Source organism: Pteropus medius, unplaced genomic scaffold, assembly GCF_902729225.1.
Source record: "Pteropus medius unplaced genomic scaffold, Ma_sr-lr_union100, whole genome shotgun sequence".
In the NCBI taxonomy this organism is placed as follows: Eukaryota; Metazoa; Chordata; class Mammalia; order Chiroptera; family Pteropodidae; genus Pteropus; species Pteropus medius.
Window position 1 is genome coordinate 5,166,979 of NW_024354498.1, and position 27,000 is coordinate 5,193,978.

At 42.3% G+C, this 27,000-nt stretch overlaps 1 protein-coding gene across 3 annotated transcripts in view; it reads right to left on the reverse strand.

Annotated features, from left to right (window-relative positions):
• The window catches only part of NHS (NHS actin remodeling regulator), a 335,830-nt gene that overhangs the window by 75,868 nt on the left and 232,962 nt on the right, over positions 1–27,000 (reverse strand). The window contains exons 1-2 of one of the 3 annotated variants that reach the window (XM_039852309.1): positions 18,792–19,081; positions 12,572–12,778 (exon numbers count right to left, since the gene is read on the reverse strand). The exons of 1 other annotated variant lie outside the window; for it this stretch is intronic. In XM_039852309.1, the coding sequence (XP_039708243.1) occupies positions 12,572–12,701 (130 nt within the window). In that variant the 5' untranslated portion in view covers positions 12,702–12,778; positions 18,792–19,081. Of the gene's footprint in view, positions 1–12,571; positions 12,779–18,791; positions 19,082–27,000 lie in introns of those variants that run through there. One more of the 3 variants, XM_039852310.1, reaches the window with a different exon arrangement.

Here is a 27,000-nt window from a genome sequence, read left to right on the forward strand (position 1 = left end):
CCTCCCCCCAAGCTGGTCCCATCTCACACACACCCGCGTGGCCTGGGCTGCGAGTCGCGGAGCATCCCGGGGGGTTGCGGTGGGGCGCTGTGCCGAGGCTAGCCTCTCCGAGAGCCCGCTCAGGCTCAGGCTCGGCCCTGGGAAGTCCGCCCGCGCATCGTTCCCCCGGTGCAGAAATCCTACCGCCCGTGCGCCCTGGGCGCGCCGCCGGGCCCCGCGCCGGCTCCCCGGGAATGCGGCCGTCAGGTGAGGTAGGCATGCGTGCCGGCTCCACAGCAGCAGCTAGCTGGGGAGCTGAGCTCGGGATCTTCTTCTTCTTCCTCTCCCCGCAAAGGAGAGGCCTCTCAGGAGCTTTCCAGTGCCTTATTGCGTTAGGACCGCATTCCCCTTTCCCTTTCTCTTTTATCTTAGTTTCTCCTTCAGAAGCAAAAAGGGAGATCGCAGGAGTCCATGCCCAGCTCCAGCCTAACTCGGTCCACAGGCAGATAGAGAATTATGAATGGATGCTGCCTTCTGATGAGGAAGTCGACTGGGGAGGTCTCTGCGCACGGCGCGCTCCATCAAAGCCGGGGCATTGGCCCCTCCACTGCTTCAATGCTGCAGGCTGAGACACCTAATTGACCACTGGGAAATCAGCTGCCGGGAGACCTGGGCGGGACGTAGCCTCAGGGCCACGCTGGGATCTAGAGCCCTGCCGGTGTAGACAGCTTCGATTTACAGCCCAGTGAATGGAGGGGACTGCGGCAGCCAAACCTCCCGGGCAGCAGGCACGGTTGCACCAATGCTCTGCAGACAGCCGCCCGGCTCCGAGAACATCTCCCGAGTCCACTGGTCTAAAGGGAACCTGCTAAAAATAATCCGTCCCTTGCCGCCAGCCGCAGTGAGCCGCAGGACTCAGCCCCCAGCCCCAAACTCTGCGCGCGGGAGCGGGCCACAACGCGGGCCCTGTACGCTTAGACAAACCAGGGGCTGTGGAGGATCCCGGATCCGAATTTCTGGTACCTGTGCGTTTCCTTCTATGGTAGCACGGCTGCTGGTGCTGCTCGTTACCCATGCCCGGAGTGGCGGTGGGCTCGGCACATCACCAACAGGCTGGACCCACCACGGCTGCTCAGCACCGCACCCCGGTGGCTCCCTTCTCACCTCCCTTGTCCCCGATATCTGGCCAACAGTAGAGGAATCAGAGACACCGACTGTGCCAACTCCTCTAGCTCGGACAAGGGGGAGAACAGAGACTGGTGTGGAGCATGTGGCAGTGTGTAAAAGGAATAGAGCGGCCCGAAAATTGTAACATTGCATCCCCTCCCCCTATTCATCTCCAGACTTGAAACCTCACATCCTAGACACAACTCACCTTGGTCAGGCTTAAAAACAGGGCAAAGACAATGTTTTCTCTGCTATGTACTAATCTGCAGGGAAGGGTGATTTACTAAACCAGCTGAGGTTGAACCAGGGTTAAAAACCATGCAACTGTGTACCCATGTCTTAGGCAGGCAGGTCTATATATAACAACCACACATAGAAGACAGAAAGCCATTTAGGGCTACTTAAAACACCCCTTATGGGATATATCCTAATATATAACAAGGGAGAAATCAGTGAATAAAATTATCCAAAGATGCTTTGTGGGATGCAGTTTTTGGTAATTTGTCTTGATGCCTGGAAAACCCATTTAGGGAAAACTTGACTATTTTCTGACTAAGCCACCTATTTTCAAATAAGGAGGTTTATGCCCTGGGCAGATTTGCATGAGTGGGCAGTTCTGTGTCCATGAGCCCCATGACTCCTCCATAATTCACAAATTGTGGTGAAATACTCGACTTGCCAAGGTCATAAGAAATCACAGGGTTTACACGAGCACTAGTAGAGAGTATTTTCTAATTTACATTACTATGAATTGTGATTATGGTCACATGAAGTATCACGTCAAACCCAAGTTAGTCTGGGTTGGCCGTTTTCCAACCCCACTCATGCTAACCTCTTCAGAGGGCTGCCAGCTGCCAGCAAAGATGGAGGATCTGGCTGGAGTCCCCCTGGATGACAGTGTGGCTAGGACAGGAAGGATGAGGTGGGAGGGGGTGGAGTGGTTACTCCCCCAGTGAGGGTGAGAAGAGAGCCATTAACCCCAAAGTTTAAGGGAGATTGAGCAAAGGAAAACAGGCCACCAGAAAGAGATAAGTCAGAGAAGCAGGAGGCAAGGAGTGGGGGAGTACCCCAATCTCAGAAATCAGGGGATGAAAACATTTTAAGGACTCAGCACTATTGAGAATGCCAAATGTCACTGAGAGGTCAGTGGAAGCAGTTCTGCCTATCAAGGGCTGACCTGGGTCCTTTGGGCGTCAGGAAGACCTGATGGAGTGGACCCTGGTGGGAAGTATGGGGTGGTTGGGAAGGCCATATGGAGCTTCTAGAAAGAAGAGAGAAATCTTTCCCTTAGCTTTGCTCATCCAAGGACCAGGGGCACAGCAGTACCAGGGAGCTTGTTTGAAGTACGCATGTTCAGGTCCCACCCAGACTAGCAAAATTAGACTTAGGGTAAGGTCTGACCATCGGTATATTAACAAGCTCCCGGACTCACTCTACTTGGGGCATGAGAAGTCCTGCCATGTGTGAACTCAAATAGCTCAGGCTTTGAAATGAGAATTTATGTTCAGGTGAGCAAAATGGCCACTCTCTGCAGATCACGGGAAGCTAATAGTCAAGTCACTAATCACACATCCCAAGGAGATGAACTGTGTTGCTCTGGACTTTCAAGGCTGCTCTACTAGGAGAGCCTTGGCAATGACACCTGCAGAACTCCATAAAGCAATGAAAATGGCCATGTCTTCCCTTTTGCATTGATCTTTATAATAATGAGGTTGTTGTTAACAGTGATGATTAAAATAATAATATAACTAGATTGCTTACATTTGAATCAGACTTTAGCAAGTCCCATGGTGTAGAGGAAGAAAACCTGAGCTTTGGTCCCAGAAAGACCTGTGTCTGAATCCAAACTCCTCCATCTCTTAGAAGCATGGCCTTGGGAAAATGATCTGAATTTTTTGAATCTTGATTTCCTCTTTTGTAAAATGCAAACAGAAATACCTAATTTATGGGGTCATTAGGAAGAGTAAATAAAATAATAGATGTAAAGCATCATGATGGTACATGACGGTACATAATAAGAGCCCAGTGAAGGCAGTTCCTTCCTATGTTTGAGATCTTCACACATATGCTCATACTGTAGTTTTTCTGGGGTCCCTATCCCCTGTGTGACAGTCAGAGTATCTGACGATTCCTATGGTTTGATGGTTCAAACAGAAGCATTTACTGAGCATCTCTTCGATGTCAGATACTGTGCTAGGTGTTGGTGGGGAAAGAGCAGAGTCTGGGCCCTGTTGGAACTGGCATTCTAAGGGTGGAGTTTAAATCCCAGTCTATGTGGGTGTCCCACTTGTTTTTACTGGAAGCCAAGGGTACCAGGTCTCCAGAGGAAAACAACTGCAAATATGTCCTCTCTTAGGACAGTGATGTTCTAGAGCAGGGATCAGCAAACTTGTTCTGTAAAGGACCAGATTGTAAACATTTTAGGCTTTGTGGGCTGTGCCATATCTGTTGCAACTGTTCCACTCTGCTGTTACAGCTCAAAAGCAGCCATAAGTAAGACATAAACGAATAGATGTGGCTATGTACCAATAAAACTTTATTCACAAAAACAGGCAGTGGGTGGGATTTGGCTTGTGGGCTATAGTTTGCCAGTCTGTGATCTATGGTATGGCTCAGGACATAACTATTCCCTTTAATTGATATGGCCAGGAAATGTCTAAGTCTACATAGGTGATTTTCCACATAACTAAAGTTTATCCAACCAAGAGTAATTTTCTGAAGCCCCATGTTGTTTTAAAACATATTTTATACTTTTTCTGGAAGAAACTGGCTAGTTAGTTATTCACCCAACTGTCTCCTTTCTCTTGCAGCCAGCTTCCCTTGCAGTTAGGTGCAGCCATGTAACTGGGTGCTAGCCAATGGAATGTGGGTAAAGGGATGTGTGCCTCCAATCCCGGCCCATAAAAACTCCCACACATTCCTACGCACATGTCTTCTCTTCCCTGCTGGCTGAACATAGAGGGTCTGTGGGCTGGGGGGAGTGGAACCCCAAGATGGAAGAATCCTGGGTACCCAAATGACTGTATGTTGACCTGCATTAGACTACAATGTGAGAAATAAGCCACTGAAATGTTGGGGGTTTTATTACCAGAATTAGCCTACCTTGAACAATTCACTTTCCTATCTCTTTAATCAGGTGATACAAAACACAATTTAATGCTTTGCTGATTAACTTAGGGTCTTTATTAAGAAGGCTTATTATTGGTCTCTATGGTAACACATTTCAAAGACTCTTTTTTTCAGTTTCCAAGCTCTTTCCTTGATATTTAGCTCTCCGCTGTCATTCCTCTCTCACACCCCTATCTCCTTCCCTATAGTTTGAATCTACAGTGGGCTGAGGAAAACAGACACCATGGCTGGGTGACAACTATCCATTAAAAAAGTTACTAATGTTCTGAGCAAGACACTAAGTGGTAAAGTGCATGCGCTTGTTGACAACTATCTGTGGCCTTGGGAAGCTCCTTTCACTTACTTTCAGGCTTAGTGCTGTATTCAGAGAGCTGAAGTTATCGGAAGCTCAGCATCTCTGAAGAGTTGGGCATTTTGGTGTTATCTAGCTTACAAATTTTCAAATTTTCAAAGGTTTAATTCTCCTATTAGTCATCTTGGGAGAATCCATAATAAAGGTTCTAGTTCTGTCCCTTGGCATTCATGGGCTATTCAACTTTTGAAATATTGTTATTTCCCAATTTTCTACATATAGATTATACCCATTATATGCCCTACATCTGTTTTGAACTTATTTTTTACGCTTAATTATTTTGTTGACACCAACAGATCTTAGTTGACCCCTGTCTTATAAGAGATGGAAGAATTGACTTGAAACCACTGAATAATTTCATTCCTATTCCAGAGGTGGTATATTTCCTTTACTATATCTCAGAGCAATTTAGCAAGAAAATCCAGCTGTGCTTTAGATTTGGTCTTTGGATAATCTGACAGGGGGGATGTGGTCCTTTTCTAGCATGAGGTAGGAAACAGGAGAAGAATTTGTGGGTTAGATCAAGGGAAGGGAGATTGAGGGAGGCCAATATGGTAGAAATACCTTGACAGTCTGATTTTACTTTTTTATTGAAACAACCAAGACAACCATGTTTAAACAATCCACTTGGTCTAGTTCTTCATCTATAAAACGAAGAGGATGGAGATGATCAGTAAGGTTCTCTCTAGGTCTCTCATTTTGGAACTCTATTGTTTTTTGAAACCTGGAACCAAAAACACTTTCTGAAATTATTTCTGATCATCAGCACTTATTTCTTCTTCCTATTTCTTCTGATCATAAAGAAACTACCACTTTACACCTAAACATCAGCATCTATAAGCGCGATAATATGTTCTGTGATCCGCCCAGGCCGGGTAACCTTTTTGCCCTAGACTGGCCTTGTCAGTGACCTTGGGGAATCCCAGTTACAGCTCTACTCTCCCCCATACATACTCCCTCCTTATTTTGACCTAGGGTGGCTTCCCTGCTTTATTCTCCTTATCTCCAATAAAAAAAAACAACAACAATAGTTTTGCCTCCGAAGTTTACTTCTGTGGTGCAAGTTGGATATCCCCTCCACAGCTACAGATGTGGCTGAATCTTCTTTCTCCTCTAACCTAGTAGCAGCATACTACTACTGCTGCTGCCCCACTACTGTTCACAAGAAACTCCACGACTTCCAGAAGAAATCACTGCTATAAAATGGCTCACTCGTTCATAAGGAACTATGAGTTTATTTATATCTACTTTATATCATAACAAATGTAAATTAATTTCAAGGCACAACTACCCCAGTTAGTATCTATATGGCTGCCTGTATAAAATTTCTCTCTCAAAATTCTCTAAACCATCTGGCATAAACTACTGTATTGTGACCTGTTAAAATAAGTAACAGCTGTGATAATCCCTCTCGATTTATGGCAAGCTATAAAGCTTTGCATATACTGGCAACGCATATAAAATAATAAATAAAACCATTATCATTCTGTGCTGTCTTGGTGGGAATTATGATGATTTAGCCAAAATGGAGCCCTATGGAATGCACCAGCAGAAAAGCAGAGGTTTTGCTCAATCTGGTCCCCTCTTGTACCCAAAGGCCAACCTCAATTCTTAGAGCTCCCAGATATGTTTGAAAACCTTATCCAGTGTAAATGTATCCTTTCTGAGAGAACATTATTCTCATACATTGCTGCCCAACTTTTATTATTTCAAAGCCTTCTTTTCTGATGGTGGGTTTCCAAAATTCCTATATCCAGACCATAAAGAGAAACCAGCTATGAACAACTAAAAAATGTGAAATAATTTGTCACACCGAAACTAAGAATTGTCTTGGAATTTTTAACTGTAAGTTTATATTTGCAAACATGATCCCACATTGAAAAATACTATATTCAAAGTTATCTCTCAAAGATATGCAATACACAGAAAAATAAAAGCTGGTATCTGGTAGGGAAAGGGACTGAGCAGCTTGATTCTGAGTAGGAGAGAGTTACTATACCCACTATACACGAATTTCAAAAAATTGAGGAAGGAAGCTCGCATGAAATGGCTCTTTACTATGTGCTGGGCATTATACCATAATCTCAATAGCCCTATGCTTTAAGTACTATTATTCATATTTTATGGTAGAGAAAAAAGGATGCTTCAAGAGGTTAAGTAACTTGCCCAAGGCAATCTGACTAACAAGTTGGGGAGATGGAGTTTGAACTCAGGTCTCTCTGATTCTAAGGTCCATGCTCTTCTACTCAACCACACTGCTTTTTGGACAGCTGTTTGCAATCTTTTTCTGACATGACCCACATGATAGATAGTACTACATGGATCACTCATTGCCGTGGCCATGGGCAGTTCCCACCCCTTTCTCTGCCACTTGCAGAATCTATTTGAATGCAAGTGAGAGTTACTTTATTAGTTGAAGAACTCCAAATTCATTTAAATTTATATATGAAAAATTTGTAAATAAGGGTGCTTGGTTATTGTGGCAGATTTCAAAAATAGCCACAGTAATTTTCAGTTCTTCACATCAAAGCGTGACTTGATTTGGCCAATAGAATGTGGTAGAAGTGACATTGTACATATTCTAAGCCTGTGCCTCAAGAAGCCTTGCAGCTTCTACCTTTGCTGACCTTGGTACCTACCCATGCTTACTGCCAGTCTACAAAGGCTAGGCTAGCCTGTTGAGTGAGACACATGTGGCCCAGTTACCTCCTCGATCTAGCCCATAGCCTACTAACCACCAGACATGTGAATGAGGCCACTCTAGGTCATCCAGCCTCAGCTGAGTGACTACAGACACATAAGCAAGCCCTGTAGAGCTCAACTGAGCCAGCCCAGACCAGAAGAACCACCCATTAAACTTTTAAGCCACTAAATATTGGGTGATTTGTTACACAGAAAAGGCTAACCGATGAAGTTCTTTTAAATAAATTTCTAGTCATTCGTGAAAACAGATATTAACAGTTGAGAATTATTGATTTGAGAACAGATATCATAAACTAAAGCCTTCTTAAAAACAAAATAAATCCTTTTCGATGGCTTCAAATATTTCCATAGCTCAAAGTCTTCTCATCATCTCAATTATGCCCCATGAAAGTGCCAGTTCAGAGAGGCTCCCTATGGATAGCCTTCAGTCTCAGAAGCTCATCTCCCTCTCTCCAATCTTGGGTCACGTGATTTATGGAAAAGAATCACCAAGGTGAGTTGCCTAGTGCCACCTTCAAGAGACAATCAGGGGATGGAAGAGAAGAGGGGATGATGTGTTTAAAGACTATAAATGCCAATGTATAACTCCAGAAACCCTTAAGGGAAATAGAGAAGTAAAGTTGTGGAACAGGAACTACAATGCATAAGGACATGGTGTCAGTTTTATTATATTCAACAATGGTGATGGCTATCTTCTTAAGAAGATAGGGCATCTAAAGACAAAGATGGGAGAGGGGAAAGAGATGCCCACCTTCTCCTTCCCACATACTTGAGAAACTTATAAATGGGAACTCTCAAAAGTAAGAAAGGAATAATTACAAACTAAATTAGGGCCAAATGAACTATCAGGGAAAGGGAAAATTAATTGTTACAACTAAATACCTCTCAACCTTGGCTGTATGTTGCAATTTCAACATAGTGAAATCAACTCCAGCACTTTTAATCATGACATTAATTACTAACTTTATTTAATAGGAAAAAATGTTCAGCATTTGGAGTTCCCACCGGTTTTGACAAAAGCCATTTCTTTTGAAGAAAATTCTGGTGAATAACATATTAGTTGATTCTTTGGCTATCTTAGCAAGTGGATACTTGGGCTTTTTTTTTTTCTTTTCTTATTTTTTTAGTAAATCTGGGAATCTTTGAACTTTGAATAATTTATTTTTTCTTTCTCTCAGTGCCCTCTAGTTATACAAACACACACACAAAAATAATTACAGAGGCAGTATTTACATCTATATGTCTATTGCTTTTTCATTTGGTATTTACAGCGCTAAGTGAATGAATGAATTTTGTTCATTTTTCTTGGGAAAAAGTGTATGGAATGAAAGGGAGTCCCTTTTAGTTGACTCTGGCAAGGTTTTATAAGGAGCATATAAAGGAAAGGGAGAGAGAAAGAATCCTTCTTTGTAGTCCTGAGAAAATATGTTGATTGGTATCCTAAACAATTTTTCTATATTTGTGGTTAAACACATACTAATTATATTCCAGAAAAGGGGATGTTTTACTGAGAAACTTTATGAGCTAAAGAAAAATCCTCTCTATACCAGTGCTTACTGTTATTCCCAGTTCAGGCTCTGAACTTGCTTCCCAACAGCTTCTCCCAGAATGTGGCCAGTATACTGAATTCGGGCTCTAGGCCGGGACCTCCATTAATTGCTTTCCAGATAGAATCAGAAATGAAGCTTCCAGATCTGAGTCAAAATAAAAATAGTATTATATGCCCAATTGGGACGGAAGGTTTCTTTATTTAAGGATAGAATCAAGTTGAATAAGAGAAAGAGAAATGACTAAGTAAGGAAAATCAATGGTCCCTATGATGTACCAGAAGCTACACTAGAGAAGTCAGGTAGAGAAATCTACCCTTCTTGTCAGAAGCCCTTTATGCATATTTTACCACTTGGAGTCTGAAATGGAGGAGAATTGAGACATGGTTTGGCTTGTTCTTGAAGGGTTTTGGTTTAGAGTAATTCATTTCTAAAAGAAGAAAGGAGAAGCAGTGGGAAGAATAAGTTCATAATAAATAGATCATGTGTTAGAAAGTTGCTTTGCACCTAGGTGCTCCTTTAGTCATAAATATGCCTTAACAAACTTAAGATTTTTTAAAATTGACTTTTTAATGGAGAGACAACAGATGGCTCAGGTGTTCATTTATTTGTCTCAGAGAGGGAACAGTTTAGGGTCATAGAGATGCAAATGTCAGTATCATTTGTAAGAATGAATTTTTCTGGCTTCCTGGGAAGGTTATTACACATTTGAGGTGGCCTGATGATGATGCTGGTAAACCCTGGGAGATCCAAGGGAAGGATCAATCTGAGGTCCCCCTGTCCATGCCAGTGATCCTAGGGTGTCACTCTGTGTCTGTGGCTTTAGGCTTCCTTCCCCTTCCCTCAGGCTGTGGGTAGTAAGCTATATAAACCAAAGCTGCAGGATGTGGGGGTTTGATACAGTCAGTTTCCAGCATTAGAGTATTCCATAGTTAATTTGTAAGTTTTTCTTTTTAATTAGGGACACATTTTCCCATGGCAAAAAAAGTTAAAAATGGCATTTAGTGTTTCTGGTTTGACCATTAAGGCTTACTTCGTCCACAATATTGTTGGGGAAATATGCATTTGTAATGCACAAGACTGGAAAACAATACTGGTATGTATCATGGTAGTGAATAAATATTAACATAACTCAGTAAGATGGTTTTAAAAATTAATTTTAAATGCCAGTGCTCAATGAAATGCAAGAAAAACTAGAGAAAGAAAAACTAGAGAAAGATCACAAGTTGTAGAGACCTTGCGAATTACAACTGGAATATCTGTCTCTGAGAATTAATGACACTGGTTCTTTATTATGCCCATTATTACTGGAAAGATTCACTAATTCCCCAAAATAATATTTTTGAGTATCCAAAATCCAGTAGGCAATATTATAGCAGAAATGAAAGACCTAGTCCATACTCTAAAGGAGCCCATAGAATCACCAACTAGAACAACACTGTACTATACATGGTTTTCAGAAGGACTTATGCATATTCCTGAGATAAACTATGTTGTATCTGGGAGTTCAGGAAACCACAGGATAAATGTGGGAAGATCTTCCTGGACCACTAGTTTTACTCAATAATTGTTTCCTGGGAGATTACTTTATGTTAAATAATGTACAGAATAGTGCTAATTTTGTAGGAATTTCAGGATGATGCATATGATTACAAAGAAATCTTGACATGTACATACAGAAGGTTGTTTTGGGTCATACCCAACTCTACCCATCTCCATTTTCACCCTCTGGCTCAGATCTCCTTAGGGGTACCAGTTCATCCTCTGCTCTTGGAAACACTAGTAAAATATAGGTATGCATGGCATATGGGCTATGGAAAGAGAGATGTCTAAATCATCCTGTACGATTTCAGGAAAGGCTTCCCAAGGAAGATGATACTTAAGCCAGGGCTTCTAAACTGGCCAGATGAAACAGGTCATAAAAGCATTCTAGAGAGAGAACAGCCAACATAGGAAGTGAGAGAGCATGGTGAGCAAATGTAAAGAATTTTACATGACTGAAACACCCAACTGATATAGGGAATTTCTTGTCAAAGGACAAGAAAGGATGTTGAGTCCAAGAGTTCCCTGTTTTAGCCAACAGGTGGTGCTGTTGGCCCAGGGCAGCTTGGTGACTATCCAGAGCAAGTATCCTGGGGAAATTTGGGAAAGCAGATGGTGGTATGAGGATGGCCAAGTATGGAAGGGAGACATTTAAAAATAGGTTTTTGTAACTCCGGGAAGAGCTGTAATCATATCTGCTATTTGTAACTTTGGTCCGAAACTTTGAAATGAAGTATAATCCCTGCAAGTACCTTCGCCAAGAAGCCAAAGTTAAGAAATTAGAGGACGAACTATCTTCTTTCTCACCACTGAAAAATACCACCTCTTTATACTGAACAGCCAACACATCCAAGCAACGGTGTGGGATATTCTGCATTGTAATTTCTTGGCCTGCCACAACTTCCAGCACTTGTTAATCCATCACCTTTTATGATCCCAGAAGACATTTACAACCCTCTCCTAGGAAATGAATATTTGAACAATATGTCATTGGTAAACAATGCTAGGTAATAAATATATCAGTTACAGGCAGTCAAGTTAATTAGCAAAAAGTTCTAGGATTATTATAGGAACTCAAAGAGAAAGTAAAAGGCCTTACTTACCCCCTTCTCAAGACATAGGACACTGTTGGTTCTGTCCCTTGTCTGATACCTCTTCTTAGCTCATAGTCTCATATTTTGGTGGGGGCCATCTCTGCTGATCGGTTTTTGCTTCTTCAAATAAAAATTCAGTTTCTTTCTACTTTGGATGAGCTAAACTGAGATTATAGCATAGGCCATATCACATCCTTTAACTGTTAATTTGTATAGCAACCTAAAGACGGCACCCCTGTGTTTAGTTTAGGGTCATTATCTTCAAATCCTTGCAGTCAGTATAACCTGATGGTAAAAAGTCCGAGTTTGGGAATCAGATAGAACTGGATCCCAGTCCTGGCTCTGCAACGTTCAAGCTGTAATCTTGAGCAAGTTATGTAAATACTCTAAGCCTCATTTTCTTCATCTGTGGACCGACCAGAATAATTGTGCAGTATCAACTATGACAGAGCAATTAGCATAGTCCTGCTGAGCACATAATAAGGGGTCATTAAATGACTTTTAATATTAACATCCTGGTTTTCCCCAACCACCAGGCCCAAATCTCCTCAGCTCCCAACATCAATGGACATGCCCCTCTCAAACACATTATATTGATTATTTGTGATACAAAAGTACTTAGCCTTCTATTTTAACTCCCAAATTTTAGAAGAAATGTTTCATTGCTTCTTTCCAGAAACACCTTTCCTTTGTGACCTGAATGAAACCACTGGAGGATAAATAGATTAGAAAAAGAAAAAACCCTGAGTGAATATTTTTTGACGTTGCTAAAATAAGATGTTGAAAACAAAGATTCAAGAGAAATGCTAACATAAGCTATTGGTTTTATATTTATACCTTCACTCAAATATCCACCCACTACTGAAATTATAAACAGGTATATAAGATGCTATATTAGAAAATGGAGTAAGGTTAAAAACATCTTTTGATACTTGGTTGAGTTTGCTTTCATTTGCCAGAAGTGAACTGATATTAACCAAAGTATGCCAAGATATGAAAGATGAGGGTCAGCCTCAGAAAAATTGGGGTAAGATTAGAGGGAAGAGGGTTTAAATTACCTGTAACTGATAGCATCATTTTCCTATGAAGGACCCTGAAGGTTTTGGTCACACACTTCCAACACCATTTCCTAATGATGATGATGATGATGATGATGATGATGAAGATGATGATAACAACAGCAAACATTTAGTCAGCTTTATCAGGTGCCAAGCACTGTGCTTTGCACTTTATTTTCATTGCATCATTCAATCTTCACAATAAGCCTGTAAAATTTTACAGAAGAAACTGCAGAGAGGTATAAACCCAGAATGTTTCTCCTGGCTAACAAATTCCTACCAATTCATCAAAGCCTAACTCAAATCTTACCTCCTTCAGGATGCTTCCATCCCTTTCCCTCTTCACCTCCTCTATCCCCCATTCACTTTTTCTTTGATCATTGTGAAACTTGTTTTTTTTTTAAATAGACACACTTGGAGATGTAGTCACACATCAGTTTGGTTTGACTGCTCTTCCACTGAGTGCTGGTTGGGTCTCTGGATGTGGCTGCAATACCTTAAAGGCAGGGGGAGCCTTCAGTGTTGCCCTAAATATAGGGCAGGATGTCGGAAGATTCGTACCTGCAGAATTTGATCCAGGCTTAGACATCTATTAAATTCATGAAATGGATTTTTGCCCTTTACCAAGTTTCAGATTTCATAGTTATTTTCTGCTTGATACTTTGAACGAAGGACAGAGAAATGTCACTGTCCTACAGAGAGCTCCAGCCATAGAATGTTGTGGAACAGGAAAGGAAGTCATTTTTTATTATTGAACTCAAAAGATTCCCCTCTTATATGAATCAAGAGTGTATCTTATCTCCCAGTTATTTCTTCTGAGTCCATCAGTGGCTGGGCCCGCCACCCTCCTATAAAAGGAGAGTAGACAAAGAGAGGCAAAATGCAATTTGGCAGCAAAGAACATTTTTCCCCAGCAGAAAATGGAGTGACTTTTAGCTTATCTGCTGTCACCTTGTTAATGTGATCATTGGTCTTCAAAATAAAATCTTTTCTTCTTACCCATGATGTCTTTCGTGAAAAAATAAAATAAAATAAAAGTAAGCACCAAGAGGAGAGGGGCAGTAGGGGAAAAATAAAGGGCTAATTAATCAAGAGAACCTACAAATCAACTTCTTTCCAAGGAAAAGCACTTGATACACAATTATCTTAATTCTCCCAGGTAGCCATTTTCTTTGCTTTCCAAGGTAGGCATGGAAAGTACTAGAAACCTGTGGCCCCTGTCATCACCCCTGGCTTTCAGAGCAGGAGCTACAGGTCTGTGTTAATTGGGATAAGTAATTTATCATTCATTTAAGCCAAGGGCTCTGTGGCTGTTGATGTGTGCCACTGGCCTGTTCTAAGGCACATCCTTATTTTCAAATTAATCATCCAGATCTAACTTGGTGGTGAAGGTTTCCAGGGATAAAAACTAAGATGGAAGAGGGATCCTAGTTATTAATGGCCAAATGCCATCTATGGCAAGCATAATAAAAAATCAAGGCAGTAAGAGAAGAGTGATTTACTCTATCTTGAAGAATAATCAAATTTTCCTCTTTGCTCCATTGTAGGGTAGGGCAAGAAAGGAGAAAAGAAAACATTCTTGGGAGGCCTGAGTTCTTCAAAGCTGAGAAAACGTTTGAATTTTTTCCCTTATTGGAGTTTGACACTTGATCTCTGGATGCTGAAGAGCCACTACTGTGTTTCAGCTGTAAGAGGATAAGGCTGAGATTAATATCCTTCTGCATCTCCTTTCTGCCATTTCGGAAGCCAGTGGTTGTCACCATACACAACGTCAATGACTTATAGCCACATGCAAGGCCAGCAGCCCCCAAGAGAGTGAAGTTTCTCAGTATTCCTGCTGACCCAAAAAGAAGCATCCAGGATGGAGGAAGCCATGCTACCCAACAGAGTATTCAGAAGGAGGAGTGGGCTTCAGAAAAGACTAGAAGATTCTTCCTTGAACACAGACAAGTAACTTCTACCTAAATTTGCATACAGAGGGCTTGTGCAGGTTAGAGAGAGTGTGGACAGCAGATTACAGTTGCTTACAGCTTCCTGCAGCCTTATCCCTTCCTAATCTGACCATCTCTTCTACCTCCCCATCCCCCAGACTGAGCGAAGGCAAGAATTAACCCAAAGCAAATAGTCTTAAATTTTCTTCAAAATATTAGCTGTATAAAATATGTTCCTTTTTGGTTTTAGAGATCAGGTACTTTTTCTTTCTTTCTTTCTTTCTTTCTTTCTTTCTTTCTTTCTTTCTTTCTTTCTTTCTTTCTTTCTTTCTTTTTTTTTTTTTTGTTGAAGATCATCAGGTGAGCTTTCCTAATGTGCCCCTAAAAATAAAACAGATGAACAAAAAAAAAACCCAAAAAAACCCATAAACGAAAATCTACCTAAAACTTGATACACCTTCACTATTTACCCAAACAGAGTAAGCTAAGTCCCCTCCTCCATTGGCCTCACTTGGGTTGCCACGCCACCCCACAAGGGAGAGTTGGTCCCTCCTTCCTCTGGGTGGGCTCTGAGGTACTGTATCCAGCCTTTCTGGTGCTCATGGGTAGTATTCTCCTGATTCAGAAGTCCTCAAGGGCAGAACTCTGTCTTATTCATATTTGATGCCCAGAGGCCAGCATCGAGATGCAGCTCCAAAAAGTTTATCTCCCCAGTACTCACCTCCTTCAAGGCCCATGGCAAGCAGTCAGGGCCCTACAGAGTGGGAAGTGACCTAGTTGGGTAGCCAGAAAAGAAGCCAGGTCTGGGACAGAGCAGCTCAAATATTCTACTGGGGAACATTCCACAAGAAACAGAGACTAAGAAATTTCGGAGGGATTTCTCAATGGTGAGTTTTTTGTTGTGCTGAGTTTTTTCTTGGCTCGCCTTAGCATGCTCAATTCAGTGTAACATTTGGCTGCATGCCCTCCCCTAGGCCCACTGTTGGTATTTTCATGTCCCATCTGCCAGTGCCTCTGGAGGACATTAGGATAAGTGGGTTGATTCAGAAAGGACACCCACTGTCCTGGCCCTCTGCCTAAGACATGCAAATGGAGAGCAGCTTCCCAGTCACAAAGCTTTTTGCCTGTGCCAAAGGCATATTATTTTAAATTTGATTATTTTCCATATCTACTATGGATTGAGCAGCTACTAGATGCATTATGCTAAGTCCTTTGCCTGCATTCTTGCATTTCATTCTCATTTAAAGAATACACAAGGCAGATGTTATCATCTTCATTTTAGAAATGAAGAAGTTGCAATCCTTTAACTTTCCCAAAGTCACAAAACTGATAAATGGTAGAGTAAGAATTCAAATGCAGATCTGGAAGACATCAAAGCCCATTTTCCCCACATCATGCTGCCTCTCTAAAACCTAACTATCTAGAGGATGAAACCCATAACAATAAGCCCATGTAGCAAACCACTGGAAATTACCAAAGCTGTACTCTGAGGTAAATTTATAGCTCTCAATTCTTATATTTATTTTTTAAACTAAGCATTCAATTTAAGAATTAGAAAAAAATACAAGTTTAAAAATGGAAACCACCAATAAAATGGACAAAACAGACTTTGCCATAAGATGGTGTCAGCCTACATCTTGCTCTGAATGTGGCATTTCCAAGAACGAACTGAGGAACCTGAGCTAACATTTATACTGATATGAAAGTTTTGCTTCTGGGAAACATGGATGCCTAGAGATCTGGGCATAAATAATGGCAGTAGCTGCTGGGCCTCCTGGCCCCTGACTATGGGTTTGCATAAGGGTCTGGGTCCAGAGAGCTTGCCTGATCAGCTTAAGTGGTTCTCATACATGGTTCTCCTACCAGGACACCCTTGAATGCTGGACACGACAGGAGACTGAAGCTTAAGTCCCATGCTCCACTTTTCCTGAAGTCCAACCTATCCCTTTTATGTCTACCCAGCTATAGTCTATCAGCTACAAGATCTAACATTGTGGGCACGTAGCTGTGCCTGCCTCCAGGATGGGGAAATTGGGCAGGGGCTGAGGAGGAAAGAAAGCACAGAGTTTTATTTTTCCCTGAATTATTCCTATGCTTATAAGGAAATTGTATGAAACAATTGTTCTATGGCTTTAAATCTAGTAAATAAAACTCCCCTGAGACTCTAGTTTGAAAGATGGTGAAGATCAGAGTAACTACATTGTTTATGTACTAAACACACACCCAAAACTATAACATTTTTATAATGAAACCTGGTGTAATAAAATTTGTGTTGAGGCAAAAAGCAGTCATTTTCCCCTCAGTTTTTATTGTGCTGAATGCAATATCTTCCAGGTCCTACTTGGAGGCATCTTTGATTAAGGACCTAGTCTTCACACTTGTGCGATGTCCAGAGTTGGCAGGGGTGGAGGGCATAACCTCGCTGACACTATGCCAGAAGATGGCCAAACTCATAAAGTGCCAGCAGTTCTACACAGCTTGAACCCTCCGTTATGTAGCCCTGCAATCTTCCCCATTGCTTCCTGGCCTGCCAGCCACCCTCATGCCTTAGATATCCAACTCTCCAAGGTAAACTGGTTAAAGCTGTTCTGAAGGCCTCCCCATCTTTCTCCTTGAGCTTAGACTGTAAACTTCTGGCAGGCACCTGAAGGGGCCTTATTTCTTTGGTATTCTCTCCTATTACTTAGTCTTTCAGCCATGATGAATACTACCTGGCTCTCCCCTGAATCTACTGATCCTTATGAAAATGTGTGGACTTAGGTCCTTAATTGTCTCACTTGACTCCCTGAGGGAAGTTGAGGGAGTGGAGTTCCTACTTCTTACCTAAGTCAGTGATTTTCAACCCTGGCTGCACATTGGAATCCACCTGAGAAGGTTTTTTAAGTGTACAGATGCCTGGGTCTATCCCCAGAGATTCTGATTTAATTGGTCTGAGGTGTGGCCTGCGCATAAAATAATGGTTATTCATCATATACATATATGATATTAAGGATTTAGATCTGAACAACTTCACTCCCAAATTTGGAAACTGCAATCCCCTAAAGAAACTGACAGGGTTCAGTGGCACATGTGAGAAGCTACCTGGTCCACAGGCATGTTTCCTTCCCCTTCTAAGGGATCTTGGGTAACAAAGCAGGCAGAAACCAGTGTCTCCCCATCATAACACCTGGAAAAGAAACTCAAAGGGTGTGTTCTGAGATGACAGGACAGAACAACACTTTCACTGAGCAGGGCTGCATACAACTGTAGTGGGAGTGGTTAGACCAATGGGTGGCCCTTGGAGCATGGACGTGCCATGCATCAGTCTCCACAGAGACAGCGGAGGCACATGTGCAATAAGGTGGTTTAGCTGGGACAGAGACAACAAGGACCTCAACACTCACACTGCCTATCCCTTGCGTGCTCAATGTGACTATGGGAGAGGGTGGAGTCTATGGAAGAAATAGAAGAAAGGCACTATCCCTGACCTTCAGGAGCCTGAATTAAAATGGAAGGATTAACCCAATAGAGGGCAAATATTGCAAAGAGTTCAACACTTTTCAAACAGGGTTCAATTGTGCTGCCAACCATCTGTGATAATGAAATATCATGAAGGAGGTTTAGAGGACTAAAGAAGTCAAGACCAGCCCCCAAATGAATTAAGCCCATTTAAGATGGAACAGAACTAGAAGTTGAGAAACTTGGATCTAGGGACTCACAGTTCAGGGCTGTTTTGGGTCATGGGGCGATAAATCTCTCTGTGTGATCTCAGGGTGAGGGCAGGATACTGAGGAATTCCAAGAAGACGGGAGGGGGCGGGGTGCCAGAGGAACAGAAAGGGAAGAGCAGGCGGGCCTAGTGCAAGCTGGTGCAGGACACAGGCCTGAGCCCACAGCGGCATCTTCTCAGCAGCTTTGGGCACAGGAACTCCTACTTGGGCTACCCTCTGGGCCCTCTCAGAAGACATGCAAATGTCAGATTAGAAGAAGGGAGAAAGTCTTCTCCTGTCTGCCTTAAGTAGCCCAACACCTCAGAAGAAGCAAAGTTGCAAACATGGGCAGCCAGTATAAAGAACCCAAAGTCCCCAAAGTTTCACTCACCCCAAATTGTCAAAGTCAACCCTGAAAGGCAGGCACAGCCTCCCTTGCTTATGTCTGTTCCTGTGAAAGGGATCACTTTCTTCAAAAAACATACTTCTCAGTCCCCCAGAATGGAAGGCGGCAGTGCAAAGCCCACTTCTGTTAGGCCTGGTGCTCCCCCAACTCCCCTCCCCCTTTGTCTTGCTAGGAAATGCTGCAGACCCCAAATACCTGCATTCTTGGGCATGCAGCAGGCGAGAGGCATGCTTGGATTCCCGCTCTGCTTCTTAAGGACAGGCCTTTTCTTTTATCCAGAGCCCTCTCAGAGTCCCAGAGAGCTGAAAGCTGATCTGCTTAAGTCGGCTGCAGAGCAGGGGGGTAGGAGGGCGAGAGAGGGCAACCTTCGGCAAGGAGGGTGGCAGATTTTCACACAACATCTGTGCTGCCTCCAGGACTCCCCCCTGGAGGGGGAGATGGTCTCACCCAAATGCTGGGCCAGCCACTAATCCCTCCGGGGTTCACTTGAATGGCAAATCAGGACTCCAGGGCAGCCTCAGCCACACCCTGTCTCCAGAGGAGGGGCTTAGCACTTTCCTTTTCCAGCCCTGGAATAGTTTAGAATGCCGTGGTACTTTTTTTTTTTTTTTTTACAGCTGCTTTGCTCCAACTGTAATAGGCCAGGGGGTCAGCCATCACCAGGGAGTTTGTTAGAAATGCAGACTCTCAGGCCACTCCAGCTTGAGAAGCTCTGCCAAGTGCCACGTGGCTATGGAAACCATGAACACGCTGCCAGAGACAGGAAGCTGGGCAAATACTAAAACTCAGGGAGCCACAGCAGGATCTATGCCAATTGTCCAGTCATGAGAAGGAATACATCCCATTCCATCACCCCATGGCTGTCTCACGTTGCCACCCATTCTTCTCAACAGGCGGGTGCTGGTTCACTTGGTTGTGAAATTTTAGGTCGGTGTGAGGGTGAACTGTTCAACAGGTCTGCAAATATTTGTACACACACTGAAAGGATGGGGAGGGGTAACACAATTGGAGTTTGCTCTTTGCAGATTGCAAATCAATTTCTGATCCCCTCTGACCCCTAACGTACATACCACCTGTATCAACATGTTAGACTCTGGCAACGTTAATAACAACAGTGGTAGTACATGGCAAGAATTCTCAAGCTCCTTCACAAACATCAACCATCCTGGAGCCTATTCAGATCGTCCTCTTGGCAAGAAAGGGAGGATTTAGGGAATTCCACAGCTTTGCTCTAATAGCCTTTATGTCATCATGGCATGTGCTTCACCTCCCACCTGAACTGAGCAAATGAATCCATATGCAAAAACTGGAAGGGTGGAAAGAAGGAAAGAATAGAAACTAATGGAAAGTCAGAGAAGAGCTTTTGTTTCGCAGTCCAGAGAGAACATTGAAATAACTAATAGCGAGGTAGATGCGCTTGCTTTCTTCTCAGATAGTCACCAGGTCTCAGTTGATGGCATCAACTCCCTGCATTGGAAGCTTCTGCTCCTTAATTATGTGGAGCAAGAGCCAGAATGGGTGACTTAACTTCTGAAGAGGAGCTGGATGGCACTGAGGTTCTGGAATGCATTAAGACAGCCCAAATCAACAGAAAGTCGGACTGGATCCTCGGGGAAGTGACTCAGACAGAATCTTCAGCCTTCTAAGCATCTGTTAGTGGCATCAGTGGATGGCATGGCCATTGCCTAAAACACTGTACATTGCAGTGCTCCTGCCTAACATTCCCCTCCTATTAGCAGAGTGCCAGGGCCCTGCCTGAGGGAAGAAATCAAAGGGCTGGAGAGAAGGTAGAGGGAAAGCCAGCCAAAGATAAAAGACAGAGGAGAGAGAAAGCAAAGAGGGTGGCCCTGGGCTTTACTGAGATTTGTGTGGGCTCTTAAAAGCAATCATGGTGGGCTTTTGAGTAGAAAACCAAGCTAAAACAGTATTTAAAAATCTTCTTGGGATCCCCAGTCTTGCCTCAAACAACAATCACTCATAAAAAGACTCTCATGAATGGAAGGAAATGATGCCATTGTTTTATTTTCTATGGGAAGTCGTAATAGTTTTTAAAAGGTTAATCTCCTTCTTAGTCCTGTTTTTTCCCTTCCAGTGACCCCAAGCTGAAAAGGAAAAATATTTGCACTTAGTGTTTAAAAACCACAGTGAATTAGCTTTTGTTGTTCATGGCAAGGCCACTATTTAGCTGCCCAGAATCAAACCAGATGTCAGGAAAGAAAGAAGGCCCCGCATCCTGTGAACTTGCCTTTCACCTTTGCAGAAGGGCTGGGGGGAAGGCTGGGCTGAGAAAATAAAATGGAGGGAGTCTGGTGGTCAACAAACCTGATGTGTGGTTTTGATGCAACCACTGGTTAGCTCTTTGTGGGGTGTTGTCTGCGTGACTAGAGAGTAACAGCTCCGGGACTCTGGATGCACAATGCCTCTTAACTTCCAGAAGTTTCTTCTGTGGACACTAGGCCAGAAGCACTATTCCCATAGGTGGCAGAAACCAAGGCAAGCAATAAAGAAGGATGGAAAAGAGAATTAGGAAACAGAAAAAAAAACACACAAAAAAAGAGGCCAGCAGGACTTACTGGAACACTAAATGTATAATAGAAGACAAAAAAAATTTAAAAGAAAGAAAAGAACCCCTAAAAGAAAAAAATATATATTTTCTTTCTGCAGCCTTCCAAGAGAGTATGAGGAGTAGATTATTATTCAGTCTTGTTTTTCTTTAGCACACCACCCACTACAACTCACAGCTCAAATTAGGAAGAAAAAGAAGTTCCTACGGGGCCTAGTCTATTTCCCACTGTTTCCTAAATTGAGCAACATAAGAAAGCAGGAGGTCCTCTCTACACTGAGATGCTTTTTGTCCACTCAACCAATATTTACTAAGCTCCTCCCTACTCTAGTAAGATATTTGAGTGATACCAGAAGGCCTTGGGTACTATTCCTGCCCATGAGAAGTTCATGGCCTATTGGGTAAGATAGACATGTTCAGAACAATGACGATAATTAATAATGATAGGCACCATATTTTCAGAATGTAATGATGTGCCCATGACTGTGCTTTCTATATAGAACATTACCCTTGAAATAACCCTGTGCAGTAAGTTTTATTATTCTCATTTTATGAATGAGGAAACTGAGACCCAGAAAGTATGAGGAACTTGACTAAGATCACACAGCTATTAATATGTATATGTAAGCTGGCAGGGTTTGTTTTTTTTTTTTCACTGATGAAGCCCAAGTGCCTAGAATAGTACCCGGCACATAGCCACATAGCAGGTGCTCAATAAGTATTTACTGAATGAAGAAAGTAACTGGGGGTACAGGAAAGGGCTTTCTGGAGCATGGGGGTGGTAGTAGGTTAACACTTCTGAACATGGAGACTAGGAAGCATTAATTAAATTCTAAGTTTGGTCAAATATCCCATTTTGGAAAGCTCCATAGGAACTCAATGCCTCAAAAGAATCTCCCTTTTCCAATGCAGCCAGATCTTTACACTTCAGAACACACACAAAAAATGTAAAGATACAATTTGCTTAGAAAGTTCTAAGAGTCAGCATGGTATGCTGAACTTCAAGAAATTTTGCCAAGAACTGTGAATTCTTTTACTTAAATTTCTGCTTCTTAGTGTCTTTGACAGATTATGTGGTTTGTTCCTGCACTTGATCAATAAATGTTTCTTAAAAGGTCTAAGGAAGGAAATAAAGATGATGAACTAGAGTGAGTGGTTCCTATTGGTCAAAGGACTGGCTGCATTAAAATGACCAAGGATCCACTTAGGAAAATTACACTTATCTCAGTCCTCAGTGTAGACCTACTGAATCAGGATCTTTGGATGTAGGACCTGTGTTTTTAAAGCTTCCCAGGTAATTCTGATGTGTATTCAGGTTTGGGATTATTCTCAAATGCCCCTCTACCCCAACTCTCTCTTAGGTCAGGTTCCTTAGAAGCAAAATCTAAGATGGGGATTCTTGTTCAAGTGATATATGGGGAGGGGGGCTGCTCTCAGTAGAAGGGGCACGAGGAAAACAGGAAGCAGCAGGGGAAGGTGCTAAGTAAGGATGTGGCCTCAGCTGGAGATTTGGTTCAGCCTGATCCCACAGGGAGCTCTGGAGTACAAATTGCACCACAGAGCCAGTCGCACCTTGAGGCAAGATGGTTGGTGGGGCTAGCATTTGGCAGATAGCAACTCTCTGGGGAAGGGGCAGCCAATACCAGCAGCAGCTGGAGGAGGGGTACACCTGCTGGTAAAGGAGATATAAGCAGGGCACCAACAGCATCCACTACCAACTCCAACCTATAGGGCTGTAGTAGAGTCAGCCTCGGTATTTTTGTGGCTTTGCCTTCCACTGAAGTCTTAATGTCTACACTTGCTTTGCTGACTCGGCCTAGGTTTATCTTTTACAGAAGGGTCTTGGAGAAGAGTTTAACTTACAGGGAGCTTTCAGAATCCTATATGGTCCTTTCAGTGATCAGGGACACACCAGATTACCAATACATCTGCTGGGGTTATCATTTGCACACTAAATTGTGCCAGGAGTTGACCCAAAGTCAGAGTCCAAGAACCCTTCTCATGAGTTCCAGCCATACTCACTCATATGCTCCATAACAAGTGACTCAGGGAATCTGGCTGCCTGGCAGTCCCCGTACCTTCTCTCTTCTCCCTTGACAAATCAAGATGCAGGCCACTGAACTTCCTTTGGCTCATTCTCAATGACTCCTAAATAGGTCAAATCACTTTGGAGACTGGCCAAAAGCTAATTTCGTATTCATCACTGACCTGTTTTATTCCTCTAGCATTTCAGGAAAAAGTTGAGTGAAGGCCTTTTCTCCCTGTTTATCTAAGTCCCCATCCCCTGGAGCGAAATTTGCAGCCCAGGCCACTGTGATTTATTCAGACCTACTGCTACTTGGATTGCTATGCAAGCTAGCTTGCTACCCATCTGCTGCATTCTTCTACATATGTGCACATATATGGAAAATTAAAGGCCCAGCAGGCCTGGCTGGAGCTGCCTTACCCCACAGCTGTTCCAACTCCCACCAGGCTTAATGCCAGAGTCTGTTAAAGCAGTCTTTATCACATAGTCAAGAAATGGGGAGCATCAATGATAAAGTACACCCCAGTATCCCATCTGTCAGTTGCTTTTCATAAGGAGCTAAGCTAAGTACAGTTTATATAGCACTCCGTCTCCTTATAGAGCTGCATAGCAGGTCAGTCTCTGCTCTCTGAAGGAAGTGCCACCATTTTGGTTTCTTATATCAGAGCAAATATCCAGGAAAGGAAGCAGAAAAGGGATTGAAAGTGCTAAACAAAGGAAACAATATGCTTTCCTTTTGTGGTTTATTCAAATCCAAGAGGAAGCTTAACACTTCCAATCAGTCAAAGTTTAGAGGTAAAAAATAAAAAACCCAGGCCTGGTTCAACTGTCTCTCCATAAGTTGCTCTGTGGCAATGCCTTTATTTAATTGTAAGATGTCAATCCCCCTCTCTGTCTCACCCCAGATTTCATCATTTGTTTTGTTCTGAGACATTTAGTTGTTGTTTTTCCTTTTCCTTCATACACTGAGAAATATGTGCATATGAGTCTGAGTGGCGATCTGGTCCTACCAGAAGAACAGAAGTTGTGATACTTAATAGGATTCTCCTCATTCTTCCCACTAAATCTGAGGCCATTATGTAATGGAAATTTCCTCATGGTAATAATATAATAATGATAAAATTAATATTCTATTCATGCAACAGTTAATTATTGAGCACCTACTATGTGTCAGACATTGTTTTAAATGCTATGTGTTTGCCAGTTCAGTTAATTCCTACAACAATTCTATGACGTAGATAGTAGTTTATATCCATTTTACAGATCAGGAAACTGAGGCACAGAGAGGTTACATAGTTTGCCCAAGGCATTGGAGGTGGTAAATGGTACAGCCTGAGCTCCAAACCACTATAGTATGTTACCCTAATAATATAGGTTAGGGATCCTGCCTAAGAAAGCAGACTATCTCCCATCACATCCCAATCCCAAATCAACAATAAGGCAAGACAAGGATTGAAATCCCAGCGACCCACAAGAAATACCTGTCACTTGCTTTGCTGAGTGTTTCTAGAGGAACATTCATTGCACACGAAGGTGTGTGTGTTTGTGTCTGTGTGTGTGTGTGTGTGAGAGAGAGAGAGAGAGAGAGAGAGAGAGAGAGAGAATGCATGGGTGACTACATATATCCTCTTATGTAATGCTTTTCTTTGAGCCTAGAAAAGGAGTTCCCATTCATAATAAAATTGAAAACAAGACCCTAATTGTTCCACCTTGGATGGCTTCCTACTGTTATTTCCACAATCTGAGATGGGAAGGGCACTAACGTACCCTTCTGGCAAGGCTGGGAACCCTTACCCTGAACCTGAGCTGCCCCTCAGTACCAGAACCTTCCACCTGGCAGGGGCTGAAGTTTTGGCAAAAACAATTACCAAGTACCTGGATCACCACAGGGAGTCCAAAGATAAATTCATACAAATGCAGGTAAATTCATACAAATGCAGATGTTTTGGGAAAAGGGGCCAGAGTCTGTTGAGCCACAAGTAGGGCCCCCAAGTTCCCCACTAGGGGTTTTTGCCCTCTGGGCTGGCACTCCCTCTTTCTCTCTCCAACCCCCTTACCTTATTGATACAAAACTTACTGATACAATCTTATTGACACAACTCCCTTGCCTTGCTGTTATAAAACACCTTACTTTGACACTTTCTAGCACCAAAGTGAAAACACTTGATAATAGTTAAGTATTAGCCTTTTCCAGGGTATTTGTATTTTAATGGCAATTACAAGCCTAATGCTAAAAGGATAAACCTGGAATGACAGAACTAGAGATCAGTCAGCAGGTGGAAGAGAATTTGGTCATGGAAGGGGAGGACAAATCATTGGGCTTTCTATTGTTCTAGAACAACCTAACACTTCGCTTAAGATTTCTTGAGGATCCTAGTAAAAGCAAAACTACATTTTACTCAGAAAAGAGATATAACATTAATATGGTCTTATGAATAAGACCATTCAGGGACAGAGAAACAGAATTAGATAATCTCCAAGGTCCCTAATAGGTTTAATACTTTAACCTTTCATCTTTTGATGACTCTGGCTCCTTTAATGTGAGTGCTAAAGAAAAGGCTTGGCTTCCCCAAATCAGAACATATTCAAGATGGTGGCATCATTGCTGTCTTAGTTATGTAATTCCTGACTGCAAGAGTTGAGTGTATTAATTGAAAGGCATTTTGTATCTAGCCAGTATCATGTGGTTATGGCTCTTCTGACACTGTGCAATGTGGACCTGAAGAGAGAAAATTTAGGGTACCAAGTTCAATGAGAAGCCCAAGAAAACTTCAGTCTTTATATGTCATTTAGTGTGAAATCATTTCAACAAGAATGATGCTAACCTTCACTGAGCTCCTGATGGATTTAAATTAAGTTTATTTAGTTTGGCTACCTCAGATAAAGAAATTTCAGAAGTTTCCAGTTCCTTTTAGATTTATTTAAATGACATCATGAACTCAGATGCAGGATTCTTGAATAAGTCCAACATTAAGAGAATGGATATGATGGAATGATAAGACTGACTAAAAGCTTAAACCGTCAACTTGGGGAAAGGAGAACATTTAAAGAAGATAAAAGACATTTTCTCAATTGCCTACTCAATGGCAAGAACCAAACACTTCATCATGCACAAAATTTCCAGTAATGAGACCAAATGGTTAGACTTGGAATTCTATTCTTTTTCCTTGGGGGGTACAAGTAAGAAATTCCCCAACGTGTAAAGTGGGGTAGCTTTTCATTTTCCTAAATTCGAAATGGTTTGAAGATGATGTATTTCACAAACAGAATGAAGTCTTTAATGCCATACAAACTTTCTTTGGCTCTCTCCTTTGAAACTTATTTAATGACTTTTGCTGCCTTTTAGTAATAAGATGCTAACTTCAGTGCTACACCTTTACCCTGAGTATTTTTAGCCTGGCATTTCATTCCATTGCTTCTTTTTACCTTTTGGAAAGCATACCAATGAATGAAGACAGGAAGACAGACGGTAAGGAAAACTGCCTTATCTTTTTGACACTGATGTGGAGTCAATCACTGAGAACTTAGCAAACTTTCCAGTGATTGGTCCCAATAAGCACATCAGACTGGTCTAAGTCCTTCATGGTGTCATCCCATTTAAGTTCCTACTATGTCCAATCAGAGAGAGGTCCATTCCAAGGCTGGTTGGGGGCAGTAGCATATTTCGCAGCTATTTCAGTAACAATGTAAGACTGTTCTATGTACATGAAAATATCGAAAGAGAAAGTCCTGGAAACCAAGCCAAAAGGGAACCTGACATTGCTAACTGTGCCTGCAGAGTGATTCTCCCACTCCCAGCTCTCTGTCAGACATTC